Consider the following 23,762-nt stretch of genomic DNA (forward strand, 5'->3'; position numbering starts at 1 on the left):
TGACTCTTTAAAAGTTGGAATGGTGTCTCTAGCTTAAAGCATGAGGGACAATGAGAGGTTGAAAGTTGATGAGTTTTGAAGAGGATCTGAAGATGTCCCCATTTACTTTCCATTCAAAATGATTACACTGCCACCAGAGCGCCATCTATTGGCCGATTTACACCAAATTTTACACAGATGCATCATTAGATGATACCACAAAATCATGAACATTTATGTGATAATCGGACAGTATTTTGTAAAGATATGCAAGATTGTCTGTTTTCAACACAATATGCAGGAATTTGTCATTTTATATTTCGGGCAGTTTATGGACTATCAAAATTCTTTTGATAACTTTTTGTCAGGAGGGTCTACAGATGCTACATGCAAAGTTTGGTGCAAATTGGTCAAATTGCCCAGGAGGAGTTCGAAAAAGTAGGTTTTTCATTTGTCGCAATTTTGCAAATGGAAAGTTAGTGCGAAAGTGGGCGTGGCCTACACCAAACAATTCAGCTGAATGGAGGGAACAGATAGGGATGACATTTAATAATATGCAACATATTAAGTGGGAGTTATGAGCCAAAAACGCTTTTGCATTGAAAATAGCGCCACCTGGTGGTCATTTTCGGTGAGTGAGTCACATGGGACATTCTATAGCACCTCTCTGAATTTCATTTCCATAAGTGTTATGGTGTGGGCACAGGGCCAAATATACAATTAAAGTGACGCCAGAGCGCCACCTAGTGGCGGATCGGTAAACCCATCGTCAGATGTCCTCAGGAGGGCACTGACAATAAATGTACCAAGTTTCGTCTTATTCCGATGAACCGTTGTGGAGATATAAAATACATCAATTTAAAGAGCGCCACCTTGTGGTCATCGCCTAAAATTTTGCACAGGGCCTCAGGGGCTCATGGGGAAGTAGTATCCTGAGTTTCATGTCATTAGACCACACCAATGTTGAGATATGCAACACTTCCTGTTTGTAACCAAATCTGCAGGAAGTTGTTATTTAATAACTTGAGTATTGTGTGGCCTATCAAAATTCTTTTAATAACTTTTTGTCAGAAGGGTCCATAGATGCTTTGTGCCAAGTGTCGTGCAAATCGGTGAAATCGCCTGGGAGGAGTTCGAAAAAGTAGGTTTTCGACATTTTGCGACGTAGCGAAAAAAAGCGGTATGCGTAAATGGGCGTGGCCTATACTACGAGATTCAGCACAATCCACTGAACGCGTGGATGTAAGGTTTTTGAATGTGCGACAAAGTATATGGGAATTATTAGCCAAAACGCGCTTTCCTTAATAACAGCGCCACTTAGTGGTGGAAATTCAGGACGACAATAGATTATAAAATTTTTCGCCAGGTGTGACTTATATTCCAAGTTTGGTGAGTTTTGGGGTATGTTCAGGCAGTGAAAAATGCGATCATTTTGGACAAAGGAAAAAAAAAAGAAGAATCAGAATAATCATTACGATTACAATAGGGACCTCGCAGGTTCCCTGCTCGGGCCCTAATAAAAATCATTAGAAAAACAATAGGGTCCTTGCAGGTTCCCTGCTCGGGCCCTAATTAAAGCTGCAAGCAGCGTTGAACGGGCCCTCGCAGTCCACGCGCGTCGGGGCATGCTGCTGTCGATGCATGCCGCAGTCGGGGCATGCTCGAGCAACAGCTTACGCTGAGGAAGTCGTTGCTTTATAATTCGGTGGCCTGCTATTGTCGGTGTGAAATAACGTACGCTGAAGTCAGAAAAATTGTGTGAACTGCTGCATAATTCACCGGACAAAGACTGAGTCGATGGTCCACCTCTTGAGCTGGCTGAAGAGAATGTGCACACGAGGCATGATGCAATGAAATAGGTCAGGAAGAAGCTGAAAGAGTCATCCTCCAGTAGCCTTACAAACCTTCCAACTTCTCGCACAGTGGTAGGCTCAGACTCCCCTAATGGTTTCAAAACACTGGATGATGTCACGTTTGTGCTAAAACAGTGTTCACTGCACAGATATGGAAGTTCCATCTTATACTCTGTTTGCTCTTGGGAGTCTGTGTGCCACCACTCTGTCAAGCACAGTGGTTCTCTTGGGAGAGGAAAAAGTCCAGAGAATCCAGCCCGGACAGAGAAGAAGTGATTAACTGATGGGATGTGAGATGTCACCTGCTGCATGATGAAATCTGAAGAGGAGGAAATTGCAGCTCATGGGGGAGTTGCTGTTGTGCTTGTCCCTCTGGGGGTTTAACAGCCAAAAGTGTAAGTCCTACATCTGAAATAAGACCATCAACTGAAAGCCAACAAGATTTCCTACATGTCTATGTATACATTGTCTGTGTGAAGTGAAAGATGTGGGATCCAAATTAAGCTGAAGAGAATTTTTTCTCCAGTTCTTCCAGCTGCTCTACACTGTAGCTATGATGTCACACATTCTAGTTCACGCAATACCAGTGTTGGGAATAACGGTGTTAGAATAAATGGCGTTAGTAACAGCGTTACTTTCTTTCAGTAATGGGTAATCTAGCCAATTACTATTTCCATCGTTACAACGCCGTTACCGTTACCGACTATTAAATGTGGCGCGTGACAAAGTGAAGCTGATCACTGAAGCTGTTGTCATCCATCTCGGCTCTCAGCCACCGGAGCTGCAGAGCTGTATTTTTTTTCCTCCGGTGAGGGAGGAGGGAGGAGCGAGACAACCGCATAAGTGGTGATGATTGGCTCCATAACGTTGAGTGAGAGTTCTTAAACAGCCTCACACACTCAAACTAGCAGAGGGGAACTGCGGCAATGGCGAGTCCGGAGGGAAAGTTAATGTTTTCAAAGTGGAAGTACAGACACTACTTTAATCACCTTTGTTCACATCCGTTGTAAGCAACTCTGAGCACACCTTTTACAAAACTAACACTGGCCAAAACTCTGTTGCTGACGTTGTTGATGATGATAGCAGGCCAGGTGTGGCTAACCTGTGCTCTGCAAACAGCTTCACAGAAACTTGTGACACAGACTGAACTGAATGCAATGATAGGCAGGTATGTTGTTGAGAACTTGCTCCCGTTATCAGCAGTTGACTCAGACTCCTTCAGAGTCTCATTGGCAAAGTATCAGGGAGAGCAGGTGCCGGTCAAAGAAATACATTTTCTAAATACATATGTAGATGCCAAGTAGCTAAAATGACTGCTGAGCTCAAAGGGGGGAAGAAATAAAAGTAACGCAACAGTTAATTTCCTGGTAAGTGATTACTTTTATAGTGGACTAATATAGTTACTAACTCAGTTACTTTTGGGAGAAGTAACTAGTAACTATTGCTAATTACTTTTTAAAAGTAACATGCCCAACACTGCGCAATAGACACCCATTATAAAATCAGAAGTCGGCCTAAAAATCCTTAAAACTAAAACTGTGATGATTTGAAAACCGTACAAGATTTTCAAAAACTGAATACATGCCCAATAGTTTGAGGTCTTCTGACTCTTTAAAAGTTAGAATGATGTGTCTAGCTAAAAGCATGAGGGACAAGGAGAGGTTGAAAGTTGATGAGTTTTGAAGAGGACTTGAAGATTTCCCCATTTACTTTCCATTCAAAATGATTAGACTGCGACCAGAGCGCCATCTATGGGCCGATTTGCACCAAATTTTACACAGTGCATCATTAGGTGATACCACACAATCATGAATATTTATGTGATAATCGGACAGTATTTCATAAAGATATGCAAGATTGACTGTTTTCAACACAATATGCAGGAATTTGTCATTTTATATTTCAGGCGTTTTAAGGACTATCAAAATTCTTTTGATAACTTTTTGTCAGGAGGGTCCACAGATGCTTCACGCAAAGTTTGGTGAAAATCACTCAAATTGACTAGGAGGAGTTTGAAAAAGTAGGTTTTTCATTTGTCGCGATTTTGCAAACGGAAAGTTAGCACGAAAGTGGGCGTGGCCTACACCAAACAATTCAGCTGAATGGAGGGAACAGATGGGGATGACGTTTAATAATATGCAACATATTAAGTGGGAGTTATGAGCCAAAAACGCTTTTGCATTGAAAATAGCGCCACCTGGTGGTCATTTTCGGTGAGTGAGTCACAGGGGCCATTCTATAGCACCTCTATGAATTTCATTTCCATAAGTGTTATGGTGTGGGCACAGGGCCAATTATACAATTAAAGTGACACCAGAGCGCCACCTAGTGGCGGATCGGTAAACCCATCGTCAGATGTCCTCAGGAGGGCACTGACAATAAATGTACCAAGTTTCGTCTTATTCCGATGAACCGTTGTGGAGATATAAAATACATCAATTTAAAGAGCGCCACCTTGTGGTCATCGCCTAAAATTTTGCACAGGGCCTCAGGGGCTCATGGGGAAGTAGTATCCTGAGTTTCATGTCATTTGATCTGACTACTGTGGAAATATCCAACACTTCCTGTTTTGAGCCAAATCTGCAGGAATTTGTTATTTAATAACTTCAAAATTATTTATTTTAATTAGAATCCTTTAATAACTTTTTGTCAGGAGGGTCCAGAGATGCTGTGTGCCAAGTTTCATGCAAATCGGTGAAATCGCCTGGGAGGAGTTCGAAAAAGTAGGTTTTCGACATTTTGCGACGTAGCGAAAAAAAACGGTAGGCGGGGCCTACACCACGAGATTCAGCACAATTCACTGAACGCGTGGATATAAGGTTTTTGGGTGTGCGACTAAGTATATGGGAGTTATTAGCCAAAACGCGCTTTCCTTAATAACAGCGCCACCTAGTGGTAGAAATTCAGGACGACAATAGATTATAAAATTTTTCGCCAGGTGTGACTTATATTCCAAGTTTGGTGAGTTTTGGGGTATGTTCAGGCAGTGAAAAATGCGATCATTTTGTGAGAAGAAAAATAATAATAATCATTTGAAAAACAATAGGGTCCTTGCAGGTTCCCTGCTCGGGCCCTAATAATCATTACGATTACAATAGGGACCTCGCAGGTTCCCTGCTCGGGCCCTAATAATAATCATTACGATTACAATAGGGACCTCGCAGGTTCCTTGCTCAGGCCCTAAATATAAAGCTGTTTTCGGACCTGCAGCAGTGCGCCTCACGCCCTCAGAGGCTCCTCTACTCGCACACACAGACAAACACACACACACGGTGACAGATGGTGGGTCTGTGTGCCGCTCCGAAGCAGCCATGAATAGTTACAAAATGACATAAATGTTGTCTATGACAGACTGTACGTTGAGTTGAAGAGTATCAGAAACATCTAGTTTGTTATTGTATATTCACAAAAAATTTGATTTCATGTAAAGCCGTTGGCATAAATAAACTCAGTGTTAGAGAAAGGAAATATTTTACCGTCGTCTTCCACCACAGTCTTTGTCGTTAACTAGCATGTTGGATATTTAGCCTGATAAGAGGATTAAAATGGTGACTTAGGGCGTTTTCACACCTATAGTTCGTTTGCTCTGGTCCGAATGAGGGACCAACTTGTTCCAATGTTGCATATTGCCTCGAGTTTGGTTTGTGTTCACACAGCAGCATTTACAAGTGGACCAAAATGTGTGATGCGCGAGGAAACTGCTCTCTAATTGGTCTAAATTTCGAAAACGAGGCAGCAATTCAGCTGAATTTAGCACACAGACAGGAAGTCAAGCACTGAAACAACAACAATTTGACATCCGGTTACTTTTCAAGATAAAACACTCCGTGTTTACACCAGCACACAAATCTCAAAAAAGAGACAAACACAAGCTCTTCTTCTGATCCTGCGGTCGGGAACACTTCGTGTTGTTGTTTTTATGACACAGACCTATAACTGCGGTTGCGAGTGATCATGTGATTATCGCGGGAACTCCTGGGCCTTGCGACGCCAGCTGCCTACCTACTGCACCGTGTCCGACTCAAAACGCAACCGGGGGTTACCGGACAGCGGAGCAAAACACCTGATCTGGCCGTAACGCAGCAGACACGTATCCAGTGGAAATACGGGGTTAAGCACTGATGCTTCCTGCAGTTGGGTTGGATCGAGTTTGGATCATGTTCTCACCACAAACGAACTGTACCAGAGTTTGTTTGGAACCGGACCGAGACCACCTCTTCAACAAGGTCTCAGTCCGGTTGTTTTGGTCCGCACCCGAATGCGATTGATGTGTTCACACCTTCCCAAACGAAGTGCACCAAGGGGGTAAACGCTCCAGGGTTCGATTCAACCGAACTAAACAAGGCAGGTGTGAATACGCCCTTAGAGCAGAGCCCTGCACGGGTCTTATTTTGCAAACCTGCACCCGCCCGAACCCTATGAAGATTGGTGTCTTTATTATTCAATCAAAAAAAAAGTTTGCTTCAATCAAATTATATATTTTCAATAAAAGAAACCTTCACTTCAATCAAAGAAAACCTTTTCAATCAAAGAAAAAAAGTGTTTGAACGCAAAAATATAGTTGAGACTCAAAAAAATGCATTTGAACACTGTTTTTCTTTAATTGAAATGTTTTCTTTGATAGAAGTAAAGGTTTTTTTGTTTGAAGCAACTTTTTTGATTGAAGTAACCTTTTTTTGTTTGGGCCATATTATGGGTAGGACATTTGTGTCTTAATTATTCAATCCCCAAAAAGTTGCTTCAATCAAAAAAAATATGTTCAATCAAAGAAAAAACTGTTCAAATGCAAAAATAAAATTGAATCCCCCACTAAAAAAAAAAAATCATTTGAAGTGTTTTTTATTGAAAATATTTTTTTTCGATTTGAAGTGATTTTTTTTTTTTGAATGAAGTGAAAAAAGTTTTAAAGTTGTATTTTTTTTTATTGAATTATTTTGACACAAACATCCCGCCGTGGGCAGGTGCTTCCCCATTGGTCAGACATGTTTGAGTGACAAGTGTCTACACCAACGACGTCTTTCTGACAAGCAAGTCATGGCTGCCAGCAAAAAAAAAAAACTTAAGGATATTTCACCCAACTTTGATGTGGAATGAAAAGCTTTTTTCCATAAGTAGTCCATGATTCATATACTGCTGAACTTAGTACTTCCTAGACTACTTGCATGCATAATATGAAGTACTTTCTACTGTGTACTGTTTGAGTAATCCTGTGTCAAAATCCTTAACAGAGTACAAGGATAATAAGGATGGTTCACCCTTTTTGTTAAGTAAAAGATCATAGTATTTTCTCCAACACTGTGTAATTCTGAAACTTGGATTCATGAGTAGGTCTTTTTACAGTCATAACACCCCAAGCATATATGGCCATGGATACAACTTGAGAATTCAGCTGACCATCTGCCAGCAGACATTGACTGTGGTTGACTAGGAGCAGAAGAGAAGAGTTGAGATAGATTTGCCAATCCTAGCTGACAGTAACATCAAGAAGATGGAGCACAAAAAGATACCAGGGCTGGGAGGCCACGGTAACAATTATGTGACCGATATAAGCAGGTAAAGCAGTGGAATGAGGACACAGTTTGTTGTGTTTCCTTTCCAGATTGCCTCTCTGTATGATTTCTTTAACATGATGTATCATAACAGTCACATAAGCACAATGCATATCTTTTTACCTCTTATCAGGTTTATGTAGTTCAATTTCACATTTTCAAAGAGTTTCTGTAAATACATTACATTCTCTTGGTCAATTTCACAGCATAAATTGTTTCCAAACACCATTTTCATATAGTGTAGTTATACAGTGTATAAAACACCTATAAATACCATAGACTACATACCTTTCTTCTATAAAAGAGCAGTGAAATGTGTATCCAAACAATGAGCTTAAGTTACATTTTTAAATATGCTTAACTAAGTGTATTTAAGCTTGCCATTTGTGTATATTATGGAAACATCTAGTTTATTTAAAGGAGTCATCGCCCGGAAATCTCAATTTCTCTTGTTAAATCATGCATATTGCTGTTGGACCTCAGCTGAAACTTGCCTGAAAAGCTGGAGTTTGAAAGTGGCTCATTTTTTCCGCTTTGGCTCTTTTTCCGAACAGGAATAGCGCACAATAGTGCGCGTTCCTAAAGCACGAGATTTTGACTCTGCTCCTGTGGTGACGTTAACACAGGAGGCTACTTACATAAGCTCGCATAAGCATCGGCTCACAGCCGTCCTCAGCCAGATTTTTCTGCCTATTTCTCTGTCATTTTCACGCTGTACATCGTGACCGCCAGCATTAAAACTCAGGTCTTACATGTAAAACACCAGTGTGAAAACAAAGAAGGAAAAAAAAATTAATTTACCATTCAGAGACATCCTGCTGTAAACGTGTCTCTCCACCGTCTCTGCCTCTTCACTCTCCCGTTCGGGTTCGGACTCCGGCTCGTACATAAATGCCTGAATTCCGTAAGGTTCGTCATTAAGTGTGTGCGCCATGACAGTGGGCTGTTTATGTTTTGGAGTCTGTGTGCATGCAGACTAGCCTCCGATTCCGGCTCTGTCCTTCCTGCGGCCAATCAACGTGCGCCTCATTACATATTAATACAATGCACATCCGGACCGGTCAAAACCTCGCGCATAATCCCGCGTGAGAAAGTCGCGGTATGAAAAACTGTCAGAACAAGCTCTATGTTTGATTTTTTTTTATTATTTTTTTTTCTAATACGTTTTAAGAATTGATCCAAAGCGATCCAAGAGGGACTGGATATGTAAAAAACCAGGTGATGACTCCTTTAAAAAAAAAATCATACTGTTATTTTGACTTTTTGGTTGAAATGTACCCCTCATTATAGAATGACCCAATATCTCTGTGTCTGTGTGTTAAACTGTGTCTTAATTCCTCTGCTTTACATGCTTTATACAGGTCGGTTACATCATATTGACAGATAATATTAGCATATTATGTGTGTTTACTATGAATATGTACATGTGTTTACATTTAAATAGGCCTATGTAAGGATACTAACTTAAATTAACTTAATTAAGCATATTTAAAAATGTAAGGATTACTCCAACAGTACATAGTAAAAGTACTTCATATTATGCATGCAAGTAGTCTAGGAAGTACTAAGTTCAGCAGTATATGAATCATAGACTACTTATGGAAAATAAGCTTTTCATTCCACGTCAAAGTTGGGTGAAATATCCTTTTTTCTGTCGTCCTTCACTTTGAAATCCGGACGCATACCTTCGTGATACCTTCAGTTTATTACCGGGAATAATTGTCGTAATTTTCACGGGTCTGACTGTGTGACTGCAGTCTGCCCCACTGTCATACCTGCAGCTCTTCAGAGCGATTTCATTACGATTACCTTAAATGTTAATAGATTCGCGCACTAGAAAACAACGTGCGGCTGATTTAACCAAGCAAACGCGAACCACGGCTGGCTTGACCGCAGTAATCCACTGGGCAGTGTGAGAAGATAGACTCAGGCTCTGCATGATCTGTTGCTGCTAAACAGGCAGCGCTGCGGCCAACAGTTGGCCTGTGGACTGTTGTTTGAACACTAATGACGTTACTTATTATAACTAGGGCTGTCAATTGATTAAAAAAAATTAACTAATTAATCGCACTATTTGCTGAGATTAATCGCGATTAATTGCCTTTTTTCTTCTTAAGACTGAAGCTTGTAATACCGGATATTTAAATGTAAAATCACTGAATTTATGTAGAATCAACACAAAGGAAATATATTTAAATTCACATACTATTGTTTAATAGCATGTTTTGAACACATTCTCTAATTTCCAACAAAACCATTAAGGCCATCAAAATTAACAGCTCAGCTTGAAAGGCATATTTCTTATATGCACTACTAACTTCTTATATGCAATAATATAAATGATAATTAACAAAAAATGTGTTCCATGTTCAAGTGCCAGTTGAATTTCCAAAAAGGTCCACAATAGTCCATGCAAATATGAAAAAAAAGAACAAGGAAAGATTCTGCTGAGCGTTCAGAATATTGAACATTTTTCACTCCACAAAAACAAAAACATTTGGCTTAGTCCACCTTTACATTGAGCCAGTTACTGAGACAGACCAGTCTGTTTACATTATCTGGGGACAAAGCAGCTCTCTTCTTTTGGATGATGTGGCCTGAGAGTGAGAACAACCTCTCACAAGGCACTGTGGTTGCAGGGGTTGACAGGTACCTGCGTGCAATGTTTGCCAGCCAGGCGTGTGCTCCTTCTCTCTTTGACCACCACTGCAGTGGACACCCCTCCATGTCCATTTTGGGCTCTGCTTTGTAGCGGTCCACACATTGTTTTATGGACTCTTCACCATCATCTTCATCTGTATCTGTATCAGAAGAACCCAGCAAGAAGACAGACATCCTCCTCTTCTTTGGTGGCTGTTTCTCTGTTGTCTCTGCAGATGGTTGTTGTGCAGACCTCTCTCCCATCACCAGGTTGCTTACTGAAGCCCACACCTCACTCCTTTCATCTTTGGGTTGACACTTTAGATCTTTAAACCTGGGGTCGAGTGCAGTAGCGATCTTCAGCCATGGGAGGTTGGTGCTGTCCTTCCGTTTAGCTAGGTCTTTGGTAAAGACTGTCTTGAATTTCACTACGTAGATTGGATCATCGTCTGAGGGCTCCATAACTCTGACCAAGTGGCACAGGGCTGGCAACACCACTGAACAGGAGACATACTGCTCTCCCCCCAGCAGTTCAGTCACATATCTGCAATGGAAAGCACAAGATGTTTTAAACATGTCAGTAAATTAATTACACAAAGAAAGATACTCACTACCTTCATATCCATATGCTTCATATGCACACACACACAGAAGATTCTAGGAGAGAGAGAGAACAAGAACACACACAGATCCCAACACACACACACACACACGACACAGAGAGAGCACAAACACACACACACGACACAGAGAGAGCACAAACACACACACACACACACACGACACAGAGAGAGCACACACACACACACACACACACATGACACAGAGAGAGCACGCACACACACACACACACGACACAGAGAGAGCACGCACACACACACACACACACACACACGACACAGAGAGAGCACAAACACACACACAAAGAGGGAGAGAGAAAAAATATTATCTTACCTGCAAGGTTCAAGTAGGTCCTCCAGCTTTTGCAGTTTGTCAAGCTCCTGTGCAGTCAACATAGCAATGTTGCTTTTTTGCTGAGCCAGGGTAGTGGTCAGTGCAGATTTGTTTCGCTGGATTCGCTTGACCATCTCTAGGGTTGAATTCCATCTTGTTGCAATGTCCTGAACGAGTGACTCTTGCTTCTGTCCAAGTGCTACTTGCTGCTCTCCTAATTCCTGAGCGTTTGATGGACTATGCTTGAAGTGCCCGACAATCTTGCGACATTTGGCCAGAACACTTTCAAATCCACTGTCGTGAAGGGAAACCGCGATCGTTCTCTGCAGGCTATGGGCCGTGCAAGGCACGTGTTCAAATGGAAGAAGTCTGGCGGCTGCAACCATGTTACGAGCACTGTCGGTGCCAAGTGTGGTTAACTTTTCCTCGATCTTCCATTCTTTTGCGACACCCAGAAAATGATTAGCACATGCCTCAGCATAGTGTCGCTCTTCTGTTTTACTCACAGTTAATGCAAACGATTGCAGATGCCATTCTTTATCAGTGAAATGCGCTGTGACGCCCAAGTAGTTGTCATTGCTCACAGAAGTCCAGTGGTCCCCTGTGAGCGCGACGCCTTTTGCTAGCTCAAGCATGTTCATCCTCCGGGCCCTCTCATCTTCATACAAAGTGTGTATTCTTGACACGACGGTTCCCCTCGAGGGTAGATTATAAGAAGTGTCTCCCGTTGCAATTCGAATGATTTCTCTCAGTCCATCGTCTTCTACAATGCTCACTGGGCGGCAGTTTTTAGCTATCCAATTAGCCAAAGCATTAGTTAGCTTCTCACTTACAGGTTTCGTTATTCGCCCACGACGAGTACCACACTCCTGTAACGTAGCCTGGTTAAGCCCGGTAGTTTCGGCAGGGTGTTTTGCTTTGAGGTGATACACCAAAGACGAATTACTTCTGTGGTAATTAAATTCGGCTTTACAAAATGTGCAGATTACTTTAGTTCTCTCAAAAGATCCGTCTGCCAACTTTTTAAAGTGAAACTTTCCACCTAAAAGTCCGCCCTTGTCTTTATCCATCTTAAACCAGGATGATCCTCTCGGCGGCTCACGTCGTCACATACGTCAGCCGCCGCAGAAAGAAAACAAAACACAACTTCGTTAATTGCGTTACATTTTTTTAACGCGTTAAGTAATTCAAATTAATCGCAAAAATTAACGCGTTAATTTTGACAGCACTAATTATAACATAACATAGCACTAGCACATAGCAAGCCTCTGTACTTAGGTGAAATAAACAATTCATTCAGTGTACAGGGCCATCGGCTAACGTTATCAGCTAGCCTGCCTGACAATATGACGGCGTTAGATATCTAACACCATCACACAAATTAGTCAACGTGACCTAAATTAACAAGCTTTATGTTTAATCGAAATATCAAACAGAGTAGGCTAATAACATGACACCAATCATTTTAATGCTGTAGTTAACAACAACTCCACCACTGCTCGCTGGCGGCCATGACTTGCTTATCAGAAAGACGTCCTTGGTGTAGACACTTGTCACTCAGACATGTCTGACCAATGGGGAAGCACCCGCCCACTGCGGGATGTTTGTGTCAAAATAATTCAATTAAAAAAAAACGACTTCAAAACTTTTTTCACTTCATTAAAAAGAATAATCACTTCAAATCGAAAAAAATATTTTCGATAAAAAACAACAACACTTCAAATGATTTACTTTTTTTCAAGGGGGGGGGGGGGATTCAATTTTATTTTTGCATTTGAACAGTTTTTTCTTTGATTGAAAATATTTTTTTTGATTGAAGCAACTTTTTGGGGATTGAATAATTAAGACACAAATGTCCTACCCATAATATGGCCCAAACGCAATCAAAGAAAATATTTTCAATAAAAAAAAAGTGTTCAAATGCAATTTTTTGAGTCTCAAATATTTTTTTTGCATTCAAAAACTTTTTTTCTATGATTGAAGAAGTTTTTTTTTTTGATTGAAGTGATTTTTTTCATGGAAAATATATTTTTTTTGTTTGAAGCAACTTCTTTTTTGATTGAATTGTAAAGACACACATGTCCTACCCATAATATGGCCCAAACACAAAACAACATTACTTCAATCAAAAAAGTTGCTTCAAACAAAAAAACCTTTACTTCTATCAAAGGAAACATTTTCAATCAAAGAAAAACAGTGTTCAAATGCATTTTTTTGAGTCTTAACCATATTTTTGCATTCAAACACTTTTTTTCTTTGATTCAAAAGGGTTTTTTTGATTGAAGTGAAGGGTTTTTTTTATTGAAAATATATATTTTGATTGAAGCAAACTTTTTTTTGATTGAATAATAAAGACAAAAATCTACCTTCATAGAACGCGCCATACTTAAAACCGCATCCGAACCGTTTTCCGACAGCAGCACAAATTACATCCCGTACCCGAGGCCGACCCACTATAAATTTATAGTGACATTATGGGGCTGTCAATGACATTATGGGGCTGTCAATGACATTATGGGGCTACAGCCCCATAATGTCACTGACATGCTCAGATGAAGCCACAAGCAGTTATTCATCCTGAAACAAATTTTTTATTTTAGGCATACTAACATTTTTACATTTTTATTGACTTCAGAGGCCCTGAATGAATAATACAGCCTCATCTTTCTTCTGACAGGTGGAAAACATCAATATTACAGTATGATGTGTTCAAGTGTTCACTGATAGTGTACATTCACTGATAATCATTCAATGATAGTTCACTGATAGTGACATTATGGGGCTGTCAATGACATTATGGGGCTACAGCCCCATAATGTCACTGACATGCTCAGATGAAGCCACAAGCAGTTATTCATCCTGAAACACATTTTTTATTTTAGGCATACTAACATTTTTACATTTTTATTGACTTCAGAGGCCCTGAATGAATAATACAGCCTCAGAGCCGTCCGCCCCTGTTTTACGCTGTTGTGATGATGCTTGGACAGAGGAGCTAATGCATAACAGCAGCAACGGTGAGGAAAATCTTCAAATTCATTCTTTTAGAGTAAATGTATTACGAAACTGGGACACATGTTTGAAATGAAATGGTATTGTCCTTTAAAAAAAACCTAATGTGCTATTGTGCTCCCTATGTGAACAGCCAGGCACCTGCGCGAAAGATGTTATGTTTTTTGGACCACACTAGTATTGTCTCAGGTAAAGCATTCGTGTTCTGTCATCACAGATAACCTTGTTGTCCTGAGTCGGTGACAAAAACCTCAGGGATGGCACTACAAAGTGCATGAACAGGTATGTCTCTGCTGGTTTAGCACCGCATCAGTCACAAGCACCAAGAACTTCTGACAGGTGGAAAACATCACTACAGAGCACACATAGCCCTACCCACTGAAGACAAAAATAATTCCAGGTCAAATGACCAAGCCCTGCGAAAACCCAAAGACTTTACACCCAAAACAGCACCACCATCAGGATTAGCTATCACACACACACACACGCACCAAAACAACTGTTGTCCATATAATTTAATTTGATGTGTCATTTGAAACACAGATAAATCAAAGGAATTTACCAATTTAAAACTGTCAAACTACAAATACTGAAAGATTGAAAACACTTAATATTTTATAAGGTGTAGAATTTTTGTCAAATAGACATCGGAAATATGTTGTAGTCCTTAAGTGTGGGTGGTGTCGGGGCCAGCAGAGGGAATTTGGATTGAATGGAACAAAAACACATTTTAATGTTAAAGTTATAGTACACAACTTCCTATATTACTGATCCAATGATGTAAATGACAAACTCTTGGTGCTGTTTTTATTTTGTTATATGTACAAAATGCTAACAGGAATTTTGTCTTACAGGCTCATGAAGAATGGAGTCATGGCGAAATACAACATGCATGGAGGGGGACAAAGTGACAAACTGCCTTTAAAGGCGACAAAGCTGTGTCATGTGATCAAGTGTAAGAAACTAAGATTGATATAACTGAAATTACTGAATGGGCTTCATTTGCATGTGACTATCCTGGGCTCAGCTGGGCTACCATAGCACAGACTGTTAATGCCTATTGGCTTTTTTAGGAACCATCAGATTTAGGCTACTGTGTGGCTCTAAGAAGTGGTTCTTTCATTACTCTTTCAACTCCCAAAACAAGGTGTTCCTGCCATCTATAAAGTGCATTTCACATCTAAATAGGCGCTCTGTAAAATTGTTTAATTTTTTGTTATGCCCTCTCTCCAGCTGCTGTGAAGAGATGGAGCGTGAAGGCCATGGACGCAGAAATAGAAAGTATTATCCAGACCCACCTGAAACATGCCCCAGCAAGGAGCGGGGGCAAGGGGCAGACCCCCACTGGACTTTAATGCAATAAAACATTTGTTACATTAAACATGTTCATTTTTTATTCAAGTATTCAATATATAGATAACTCGTTACATATATCTGGTCCTGAATGCTGTCTTTTTTTACATAAGATTAGTCCATGTACTACTTTTATTTTACAGTATGGGTGAACATCACTCGGGTATTTTTAACTTTATCACAGGTGAGTTTATTTACCATCAAAGTTTCAACCAGGTTCAGCATTCCCGTGATATTTTAAGTTGGCAAAAGTAAAATGTGCTGTTGTCTATTGGACTTTTTGACCTTGATGCAGTTTGAGGAATTGTTTGCTGAAATTGAGAAGTTAATTCAAATAGCTGTACATTAGAGCATTGAGAATTGCACATGTATACAGCACAAGAGCTGTGCTTGTCATAGAATTTATGGATGTGGTAATGCCAGTTATGTAGGCACTGGTTAAAACTCTCAGTTTAGGTAAACATCTTTTTAAATGCAATACATTACATGTGTATTTTGACAAAGGTTGAAATGTCGTCTATTCCACTTTGAAACAACGTAAAATGATGCCGTCTAAGAGCCGTCGAAATGACGTCGGTCATAAAAATGACGTCAGAAAAACTTTCATTTCAGCACCTCTTGTAGACGTCGAATCAACCTGCCTGACCGACGTTGATTAGATGTGAAATAGACGTCAAAATGTTTGCTGGGCTCTATCTCCTTTACACATGCGAATCGACTCTTTCACTTCCTTAAGCAATCACTCTCTGCCTACACAGTAGACACACTGCAAATGCCAAATGTGTCAAAATGGAAATCAAATCACAAAGTTCAAAACGTATGTAGCCTATACACAGCCGATGTCTTATATGAAAATGTTTTATATATAGCACCTAAAGTTTCAAAGCTCACATCTACAGCAAATCATTTATGTTTATTATTGACATATATCATTAATAAACATATATCACAGAGGCTCACATCAACAGCAAATCATTCATGTTTATTATTGATTTATTATTAAAACATGAATGATTTGCTGTTGATGTGAGCTTCTGTGATATATGTTTATTGTACAGCGTCCTAAAGCGGTTTTTTTCTTTCTGATGCAATATGTAACATCAAAACAAGCTACAAACACTAACATTTAGCAAATATAAACCTATTAAGTCATTACTGTACACAGTGAATGTTAGCAAACAGTTTACACATCAAGCATAGAGCAACATTCACATTAATTTGGAGGTGTGGTTCCACTCTCCTTTGGGCTCTATTTTGGTCTCCACCAACTCCTGAGAAAAATCATGGCTATCTGGTTCACTGCTAAATGTTCATCAGCTAGTCTCTAACTTTGCCTGATTGCCATTTGGTTCTCGTCAGGTAAATTTATCTGACCTCTCTATTAATCGATTTATCTATTTCTACTATAAACAGCTTCCTGTAGCCAGTAAGGCCTTAGGTGTAGAAATTCAAGATAGTAGATGAAAAGATGCTGCTTTTTCAGTCCACTGAGAATTTGCTCACCTGGCGCATACACCCAAAATGTCTCCAGTTTCAGGGTTAACTTCCTAGTTATACAGCCAACTGATACTCACAGATATTTCTAATATTTTGTCAACACTATTTATATTACTGAGGTTATGAAATAGGCTAGGAAATATTAGGCTAGGAAATATTAGATGTTATACCCAACTCCTGGAACAAGAATCTAGGATGCGATTAACAGGAAAGTATTTAATGTATGGAAACAATGATGAATGAAACTTTGGAGCCACCCATCCCTTCATAATGCTCTGGTCATAGTAAAAGGAGATTTTAATCAAGTTAAGATTTCAAAGACACAAGCCCTTTTCACACAGACTGGCTGCATTATCGTCTTCATTTGTGGGACATTGCTCTTTATTTTATTGGATGAAGGACCTGGGTTGTTATCAGACTGTCAGACCAATGCACCCCTGCTCCACGCCGCGGGTTTATCCATTCACACAGGTTTGGTTCGCCAATGCTGCGCCTCTGATACTACCTCCAGACACGCATCAGCGTGGCAGCAAGAATTCACCCCGTGCCGCATTTGAGACTTTCACACAGAGGAGGGTGTGGAGAATTGGCACATGATCCCTGCACACAAAGGGCATTGTGAATGGGGCTACTGACTGACTTCACCAAGTATGTGACTTGCAACACCAGAGGGGATAGACCTTGACTAGACCAGTGACATAGCTCAGTGACTTACACTTACTCTTACATACACGCCTCTTGTTAGGAGACAGCCCATCGACCGACCAGGACAGTGGTGGATGAGGAGGGCTAAAGCCTGATACAAGAACAGGATAGAGGAGAAGCTGCAGCAGAACAACCCCTGAGAGGTGTGGGCGGGGATGAGAACCATCACAGGCATGAAAAGCGGCGAGCGTAACAGCGGAGGGGACCAAGGAACGTGTCAACAAGCTAAACCTGTTTTTTAACTCCACCACCGCTACATATGTTCTACCACTCTGTTTTAGCCAGTGTCGTATTCTTTGCAGCAGTGTGCTGGGAGGTGGCATCGGGAGCAGTGGTGCATTCAAGCTGAACAAATTGGTGAGGAAAGCCAGCTCTGTGGTGGGGATGAAACTGGACCAGGTGGAGGCCGTGACAGAGAGGAGGATGAGAGAAAAGCTGCAAGCTATAACGGACAATCCCTCTCACACTTTTTCCGCAGAGCTGAGGGGCACGTTCAGCCACAGACTCATCCAACGATGTGCCTCAAAGCGCTTGGGGGGCTCTTTTATACCATCAGCCATCAGACTACACAATACCACCACCACAGCTCTCAGCACCGACTTTCTCCACTGATTAAGGATTCAACTATACACTTCACGTAATTTAAAGAGTGATTGTTGGTCTGCTGTTATTTATTGTCTCAGGAACCCTGCACATTTTTTGCCCATTTTTGCACATTGTTGTTATTTAATTCAATATCTCAGATTCCTGCACATTGCACATTGTTGTGAGTTAATATCTCAGAACTCTGCACATTGCACACTTGCACAGTCACATCTATATTCATATTTATTATATATTGCACACACACAGGACAGTTACTGTATATAATATGCTTATTGTTATCTCTCTATAAAAGCGAGAAATCTCTGTCTGTCTGTCTGTGGGTGCGTTTACAGTTTGTTTAAATTATTGATCCATTGCCACTGCCGGCTAACGTTGTCATCCGGCTACATTGTTAGCAGCTGACGTTAGCTCAGCCGCGTTTGCTAAGGCTAAAACATCGCCCTGTTTCTCACGTTTCTACCTTCTTACTGGCCTGTCTGCCTCTATATGCCGGTGTTGCTTACAATTACTATACGGGTATCTGAACTATAAGGGGCCTTTGTTACTTTCTCAGTTCGAAAGTTAGCCGTCTGTTAACCTAATGCTTGGTTTGTCTTCTTGCTAGCATGTCTGCTTGGCTAACGTTGTTCATCCGGCGGGATTGCTAGCAGCTAACTAAGGCGCGTTTGCTAAATCTAAATCATGGCCCTGTTTCTTAAGTCTTCTTCTTACTGGCATGTTGGGCTTCTGTAGGTCCGTTTTATTTTGATACTTACAATTACCGTTCGGTTTTTCATAACTATTATGGCCTTTGTTACTTTCTTTGTTCGAATTCCCCAAACCTTGCTTAGCTCTTATGGCTGTTACCACCCCATTAACTTTGAATTGAATGGTTGTGTTGCCAATGCTTGAATCATGACAACCGGAGTGTTTAAGTATGTTGGTGTGCGTTCCATAACGATAAAAAATGTTAACACATTGAACCATATTGCATTTTGTTCATACTGTTAGTTTTGAGGAATGCTTTGGCCTGGAAAATCTCACTGCCTCACCTGGACACCCCCTCTCTCTCTCTCTCTCTCTCTCTCTTTGTCATTCACACCCCACCCCCACACTGCCCCTGTCCCCACTCTCTGCTTCTTCAAACATTTTTTTGTAGTGGAAAACCTTACTGGTCACATACACTGAATTACCTCTCTCTCTCTCTCTCTCTCTGTCTCTCTGTCTCTCTCTCTCTGTCTCTCTCTCTCTCTCTGCAAGCTGCAGATGTATGCTAGCCTATATTAGAGTGCTAAATATTATGCTCTGCACAGTTCATTTAGTCGACTAGCTACAAGTTAGTCTGTTTATACTGCCAAATTTCATCCCATTTGAGATGGTATTCGCTTTGTTCGTTGCGAATTTATATGCACCGACTATGAGGATGACATGAATAATAGACATAATCAAAACTGTAAGGCCTTTCGTTGCCTTCTCATTTCGAATTCACCAAACCCTTCTGAAATGTGACTGTTAACACCTCATTCACTTTCAATGCGGCCTACGGGGCATGTTTTGGGCTGGAAATTGTGTGTGTGTGTCAGAAAGTAGTCAGATTGTCTCAGATCAGATGTGCTCACTTTACATTTTGTCATGTAAAAAAATACTTCACCATCCGTAACTGACCTTGAATATGTTCAAAACTAGGTAAAGACAAGGAATTAGTTTGTGTTTTGGCTATCTTTAAAAATACTCTAAGGAATGTTGCCTTAGTCTACAGCCAATTTCTATTATTACCAGATTAGATAGTTACTGATGATACAAGTTAGACATCCAATGACAGCAGACAAATTAATCAACTCTCAACAAAATATTATTTTCATTTGCCAATATTAAACTGAATCCTGTATTTTTTTTCTTTTGCAGTCCAATTTGATATTCACCTACCTGTGGGTGTTAACATGCCGAAAACCAATCGTACAAAGAGAGAACAAAATCGTCAGGCAATGCGCCGTGCACGTGATGCTGAGTCAGCTGAAGCACGAGATGCTCGCCGGGCCAGCAATGCTGCACTCCAGTCAAGGCTCCGCGCGGCTGAAACTGACAACCAACGGACCACTCGAATGGCAGGCAACGCTGCACTCCAGTCAAGGCTCCGCGCGGCTGAAACCGACAACCAACGGACCACTCGACTTGCCAGCAACGCTGCACTCCAGTCAAGGCTCCCCGCGGCTGAAACCGACAACCAACGGACCACTCGACTGGCCAGCAACGCTGCACTCCAGTCAAGGCTCCGCGCGGCTGAAACCGACAACTAACGGACCACTCGACTGGCCAGCAACGCTGCACTCCAGTCAAGGCTCCGCGCGGCTGAAACCGACAACTAACGGACCACTCGACTGGCCAGCAACGCTGCACTCCAGTCAAGGCTCCGCGCGGCTGAAACCGACAACTAACAGACCACTCGACTGGCCAGCGACGCTGCACTCCACTCAAGGCTCCGCGCAGCTGAAACTGAAAACCAACGAAGTTGTCGACTGGCCAGCGACGCCGCCTGTCATGAAAGGCTTCGAGATGCTGAAACGCCTGAAGTGCGAGCAGCGCGCCAGATGCATGACCGTGAATAACACCACCGCCACAGAGGGGAGGATACACCTCAACAGCAAGAGGAACGGTGGGCAAGAGATGCCCTGTGCCATCAGGAAACTCATCGCGCACGCGTGGAACAGGCACGTAAAAACAATCACAACCTCGCTCGGTGTGATGATGCAAACTTCTTCCAAGAGAAGCTGTATGGTAAGTACACACACACACTTAGTAAGACCTCACTGTTTGAGTGTCCTACATGTTCACACTGCAATGCCTATGTATGGAAAGAGGAGAGGAACGGATTCTGTTGCTTGTCTGGAAAAATAGACCTCACATACAGTCACACAAATCCCAAGCCCGGCTCAATCCCACCACAGCCTCCAAATGCTATCAAGGACCTCTTCATTAATCAGAACTTTGTTAAAGAAGCAAAACAATACAACCATTCATTGGCGATGGCAAGCATTGGCATTAGAGAAGTTGCTATTCCTGGCTTTAACCCAGGCATACGAATACAAGGGAAAGTATATCATTACATTGCCAGTCCCCTTCCTGAACAGGGTCAAGTGCCCCTCTTTGCTCAGATCTACTTCCATGATCCTGCCCATGAAGTGGAATTCCGCCGCAATCATGCCTCAAACAGTGGGCTGAATGAAGAATTCTTGCTGAGAGCACAAGAGGCCATTCACGGGTGCAACCCATATGTGCAACAATTTAAGTCAGCTATTGAGTATGTGACCCAAAATGACACTGCCAATGAGCTGAGAATTGTCCTAACAGCTCACACTCGACGTCGTGACCTTCATCGCGGCACTGTGAATCTTCCATCACTGGACAGCGATGTTGCTGTCATTGCTCCAGGAACTACTCCTATTGAGCAATTTGGGAAACTGGCTGTCACTCTTCACCTCAGAGGAGGACGACTTCAAACAATCAGCGCCATTCATCCAGCATATGACCCACTATCATATGTGCTGCTTCTACCACAGGGGTCCCAAGGATACCACACTGAACTGAGAGGTGTCACCCCAACATGCTTTTACCGTTTCCATCTGCAAGTGCGAAACACTGCTCATCATTTCAATCTACTGCTCCGCGGTGGAAGACTAACACAACAGTATGTATGTGACATGATGGCAAAAATTGAGTCACAACGTCTCAACTGGATTCGCCACAATCAGAAATCTAAGGCAGAAAAGTATAAAGTCATTGTTGATGCCCTGAGTAGTAACACTGAGATAATCCCAGGACGCCTAACCATCCTGCCACCCACAATTTATGGATCACCAAGATGGCACGCCAAAGAATTCCAAGACGCCATGGCCTTGGTCAGAGTCAAAGGCAAGCCAGACTTCTTCCTCACCTTCACTTGCAACCCTAACTGGCCTGAAATAAAAGGATCCATTTTTGAGGGTCAACAGACCCACCAAAGACCAGACATCACTGCCAGAGTCTTCCACATGAAGGTGGAGGCTCTCCTCACAGACATCCTGAAATATGACATTCTGGGACATGTGGACACATTTGTGATGGTGAAAGAAACTCAGAAGAGGCATCTTCCTCATATACATATGCTCATCACCATGGTGCCACGCGACAAACCCAGGACTTCCACTGATATTGATCGCGTTGTGTCTGCAGAGATTCCGGACAAAGAAACAAATCCGGAATTACATCGCATTGTCACATCACACATGATTCATGGACCATGTGGACAATGGAATCGTGACAGTCCATGCATGGTTGACAGAAAGTGCTCCAAAGACTACCCCAAACAATTGAGGCAAGACACATGCTTCTCAGACAACTCTTACCCACTGTATAGAAGATGATCTGAAGAAGCGCCTGGCTCTCCCATCTCAAAGACGATCAGAGGGGGCATTAATGTGTCTGTCAATAATGCATGGGTTGTGCCATACAATCCATACATCCTTCTCCGATACAATGCACACATTAACCTCGAAATAGTCTGTGCTGTCTCCAGTGTGAAGTAACTGTACAAATACTTGGAGAAGGGTCCAGATCAGTGCCTGGTGAGGTTAGATATAGCTGATGAGACCCGTGAGGATCTTCGTCGCGATGAGGTGACTGTTATGATCCTGGGGGTCATAATTTGTATATATTCTTGTTTGCATTTGTCTGTGTTGTTTTCTCCCTCCATGTCAAGAGGGGGTGCTGTGTTCCCTGTTTTCTGTCCTGTAGCAAAAGGTACCAGTGCAGGTGGAGGATGCTGATTGGTTGGAATTCTGGAGGCTGCTGATTGGTGGAATCCAACTGACTGGGACATTTAAAAGTGGAGCCTGCAGCAGACCTGGGCGTCTCTCTCTCTCTCTCACTCGCTGTCTGGATTTGTGAATTGTGAAATTGATGTTTGCTGTTGTAGCAGAGATTTTGAGCTCTTTGTAAATATTGTAAATATTGTTAAATTATTTTCAGTCCACTTTAGTAGGGGTGAGTAGCCTTTTTCTTTGTGCACCTTTTTCTCCTGTTTTTTGGTTAGGGAGTAAGGTAAGATAACCTGTTTTTCTGTTGACTTTTTGTTTTGAGTTAGGAAAGAAAGCTTTAAAAAACAGCTTGTTTTGTTTATTGTTTTAGGTATTGCTCACCCTGAAGTCATTTTTTTGTTTGGGTAAATAAATCCCCCTTATTTTTTGGACTGCATCCGTTGGTTTTTGGTGTGTTATTGTTGGGAGTGGGAAAAGGGAGAGACCAATATGTCATGCCCCGGTATACCCTAGGCCGGGACATAACATAATTGGGGGCTCGTCCGGGATATTTTTCCCTTGTGTTTTGACGTTGGATAAATTCAGTTTGTTTCTTTGTTTGTTTGTTTCACATATTTCTGGCAGACACTGTTTCATTTAGTGGCACAATGGAATTGGATTTAGATGGTTTTGTTAGACAGCCTACGCTGGAGCAACTTAATGCAGAAAGGTGGATTTGATGCTCCTTGCAAATAGTTACAAGGTAGAAGTGCCTTCCGACATTAAAAAGGAGGAGCTGAGGCAACTCCTGGTGGAGAAGTTGTCGGATTGGGGACTGTTTTCTGTTTCTGCTGTTGCAGAAT

The 23,762-nt window shown here is 41.7% G+C and overlaps 1 protein-coding gene and 1 pseudogene across 1 annotated transcript; one reads left to right on the forward strand and one right to left on the reverse strand.

Moving 5' to 3' along the window:
• Nucleotides 1–9,643: 9,643 nt before the first annotated feature.
• Nucleotides 9,644–11,549, reverse strand: LOC115566143 (zinc finger BED domain-containing protein 1-like). The gene is made up of 2 exons (XM_030391867.1): nucleotides 10,976–11,549; nucleotides 9,644–10,565 (listed from the first exon to the last, which is right to left on the reverse strand). The coding sequence occupies exons 1-2, from the start codon at nucleotides 11,359–11,361 to the stop codon at nucleotides 9,884–9,886; spliced, it is 1,068 nt and encodes a 355-aa protein (XP_030247727.1). The 5' UTR covers nucleotides 11,362–11,549; the 3' UTR covers nucleotides 9,644–9,883.
• Nucleotides 11,550–21,140: 9,591 nt separating this feature from the next.
• Nucleotides 21,141–23,356, forward strand: LOC115597429 (uncharacterized; annotated as a pseudogene).
• Nucleotides 23,357–23,762: the final 406 nt, after the last annotated feature.

Source organism: Sparus aurata, chromosome 16 (genome assembly GCF_900880675.1).
Source record: "Sparus aurata chromosome 16, fSpaAur1.1, whole genome shotgun sequence".
Taxonomy (NCBI): Eukaryota; Metazoa; Chordata; class Actinopteri; order Spariformes; family Sparidae; genus Sparus; species Sparus aurata.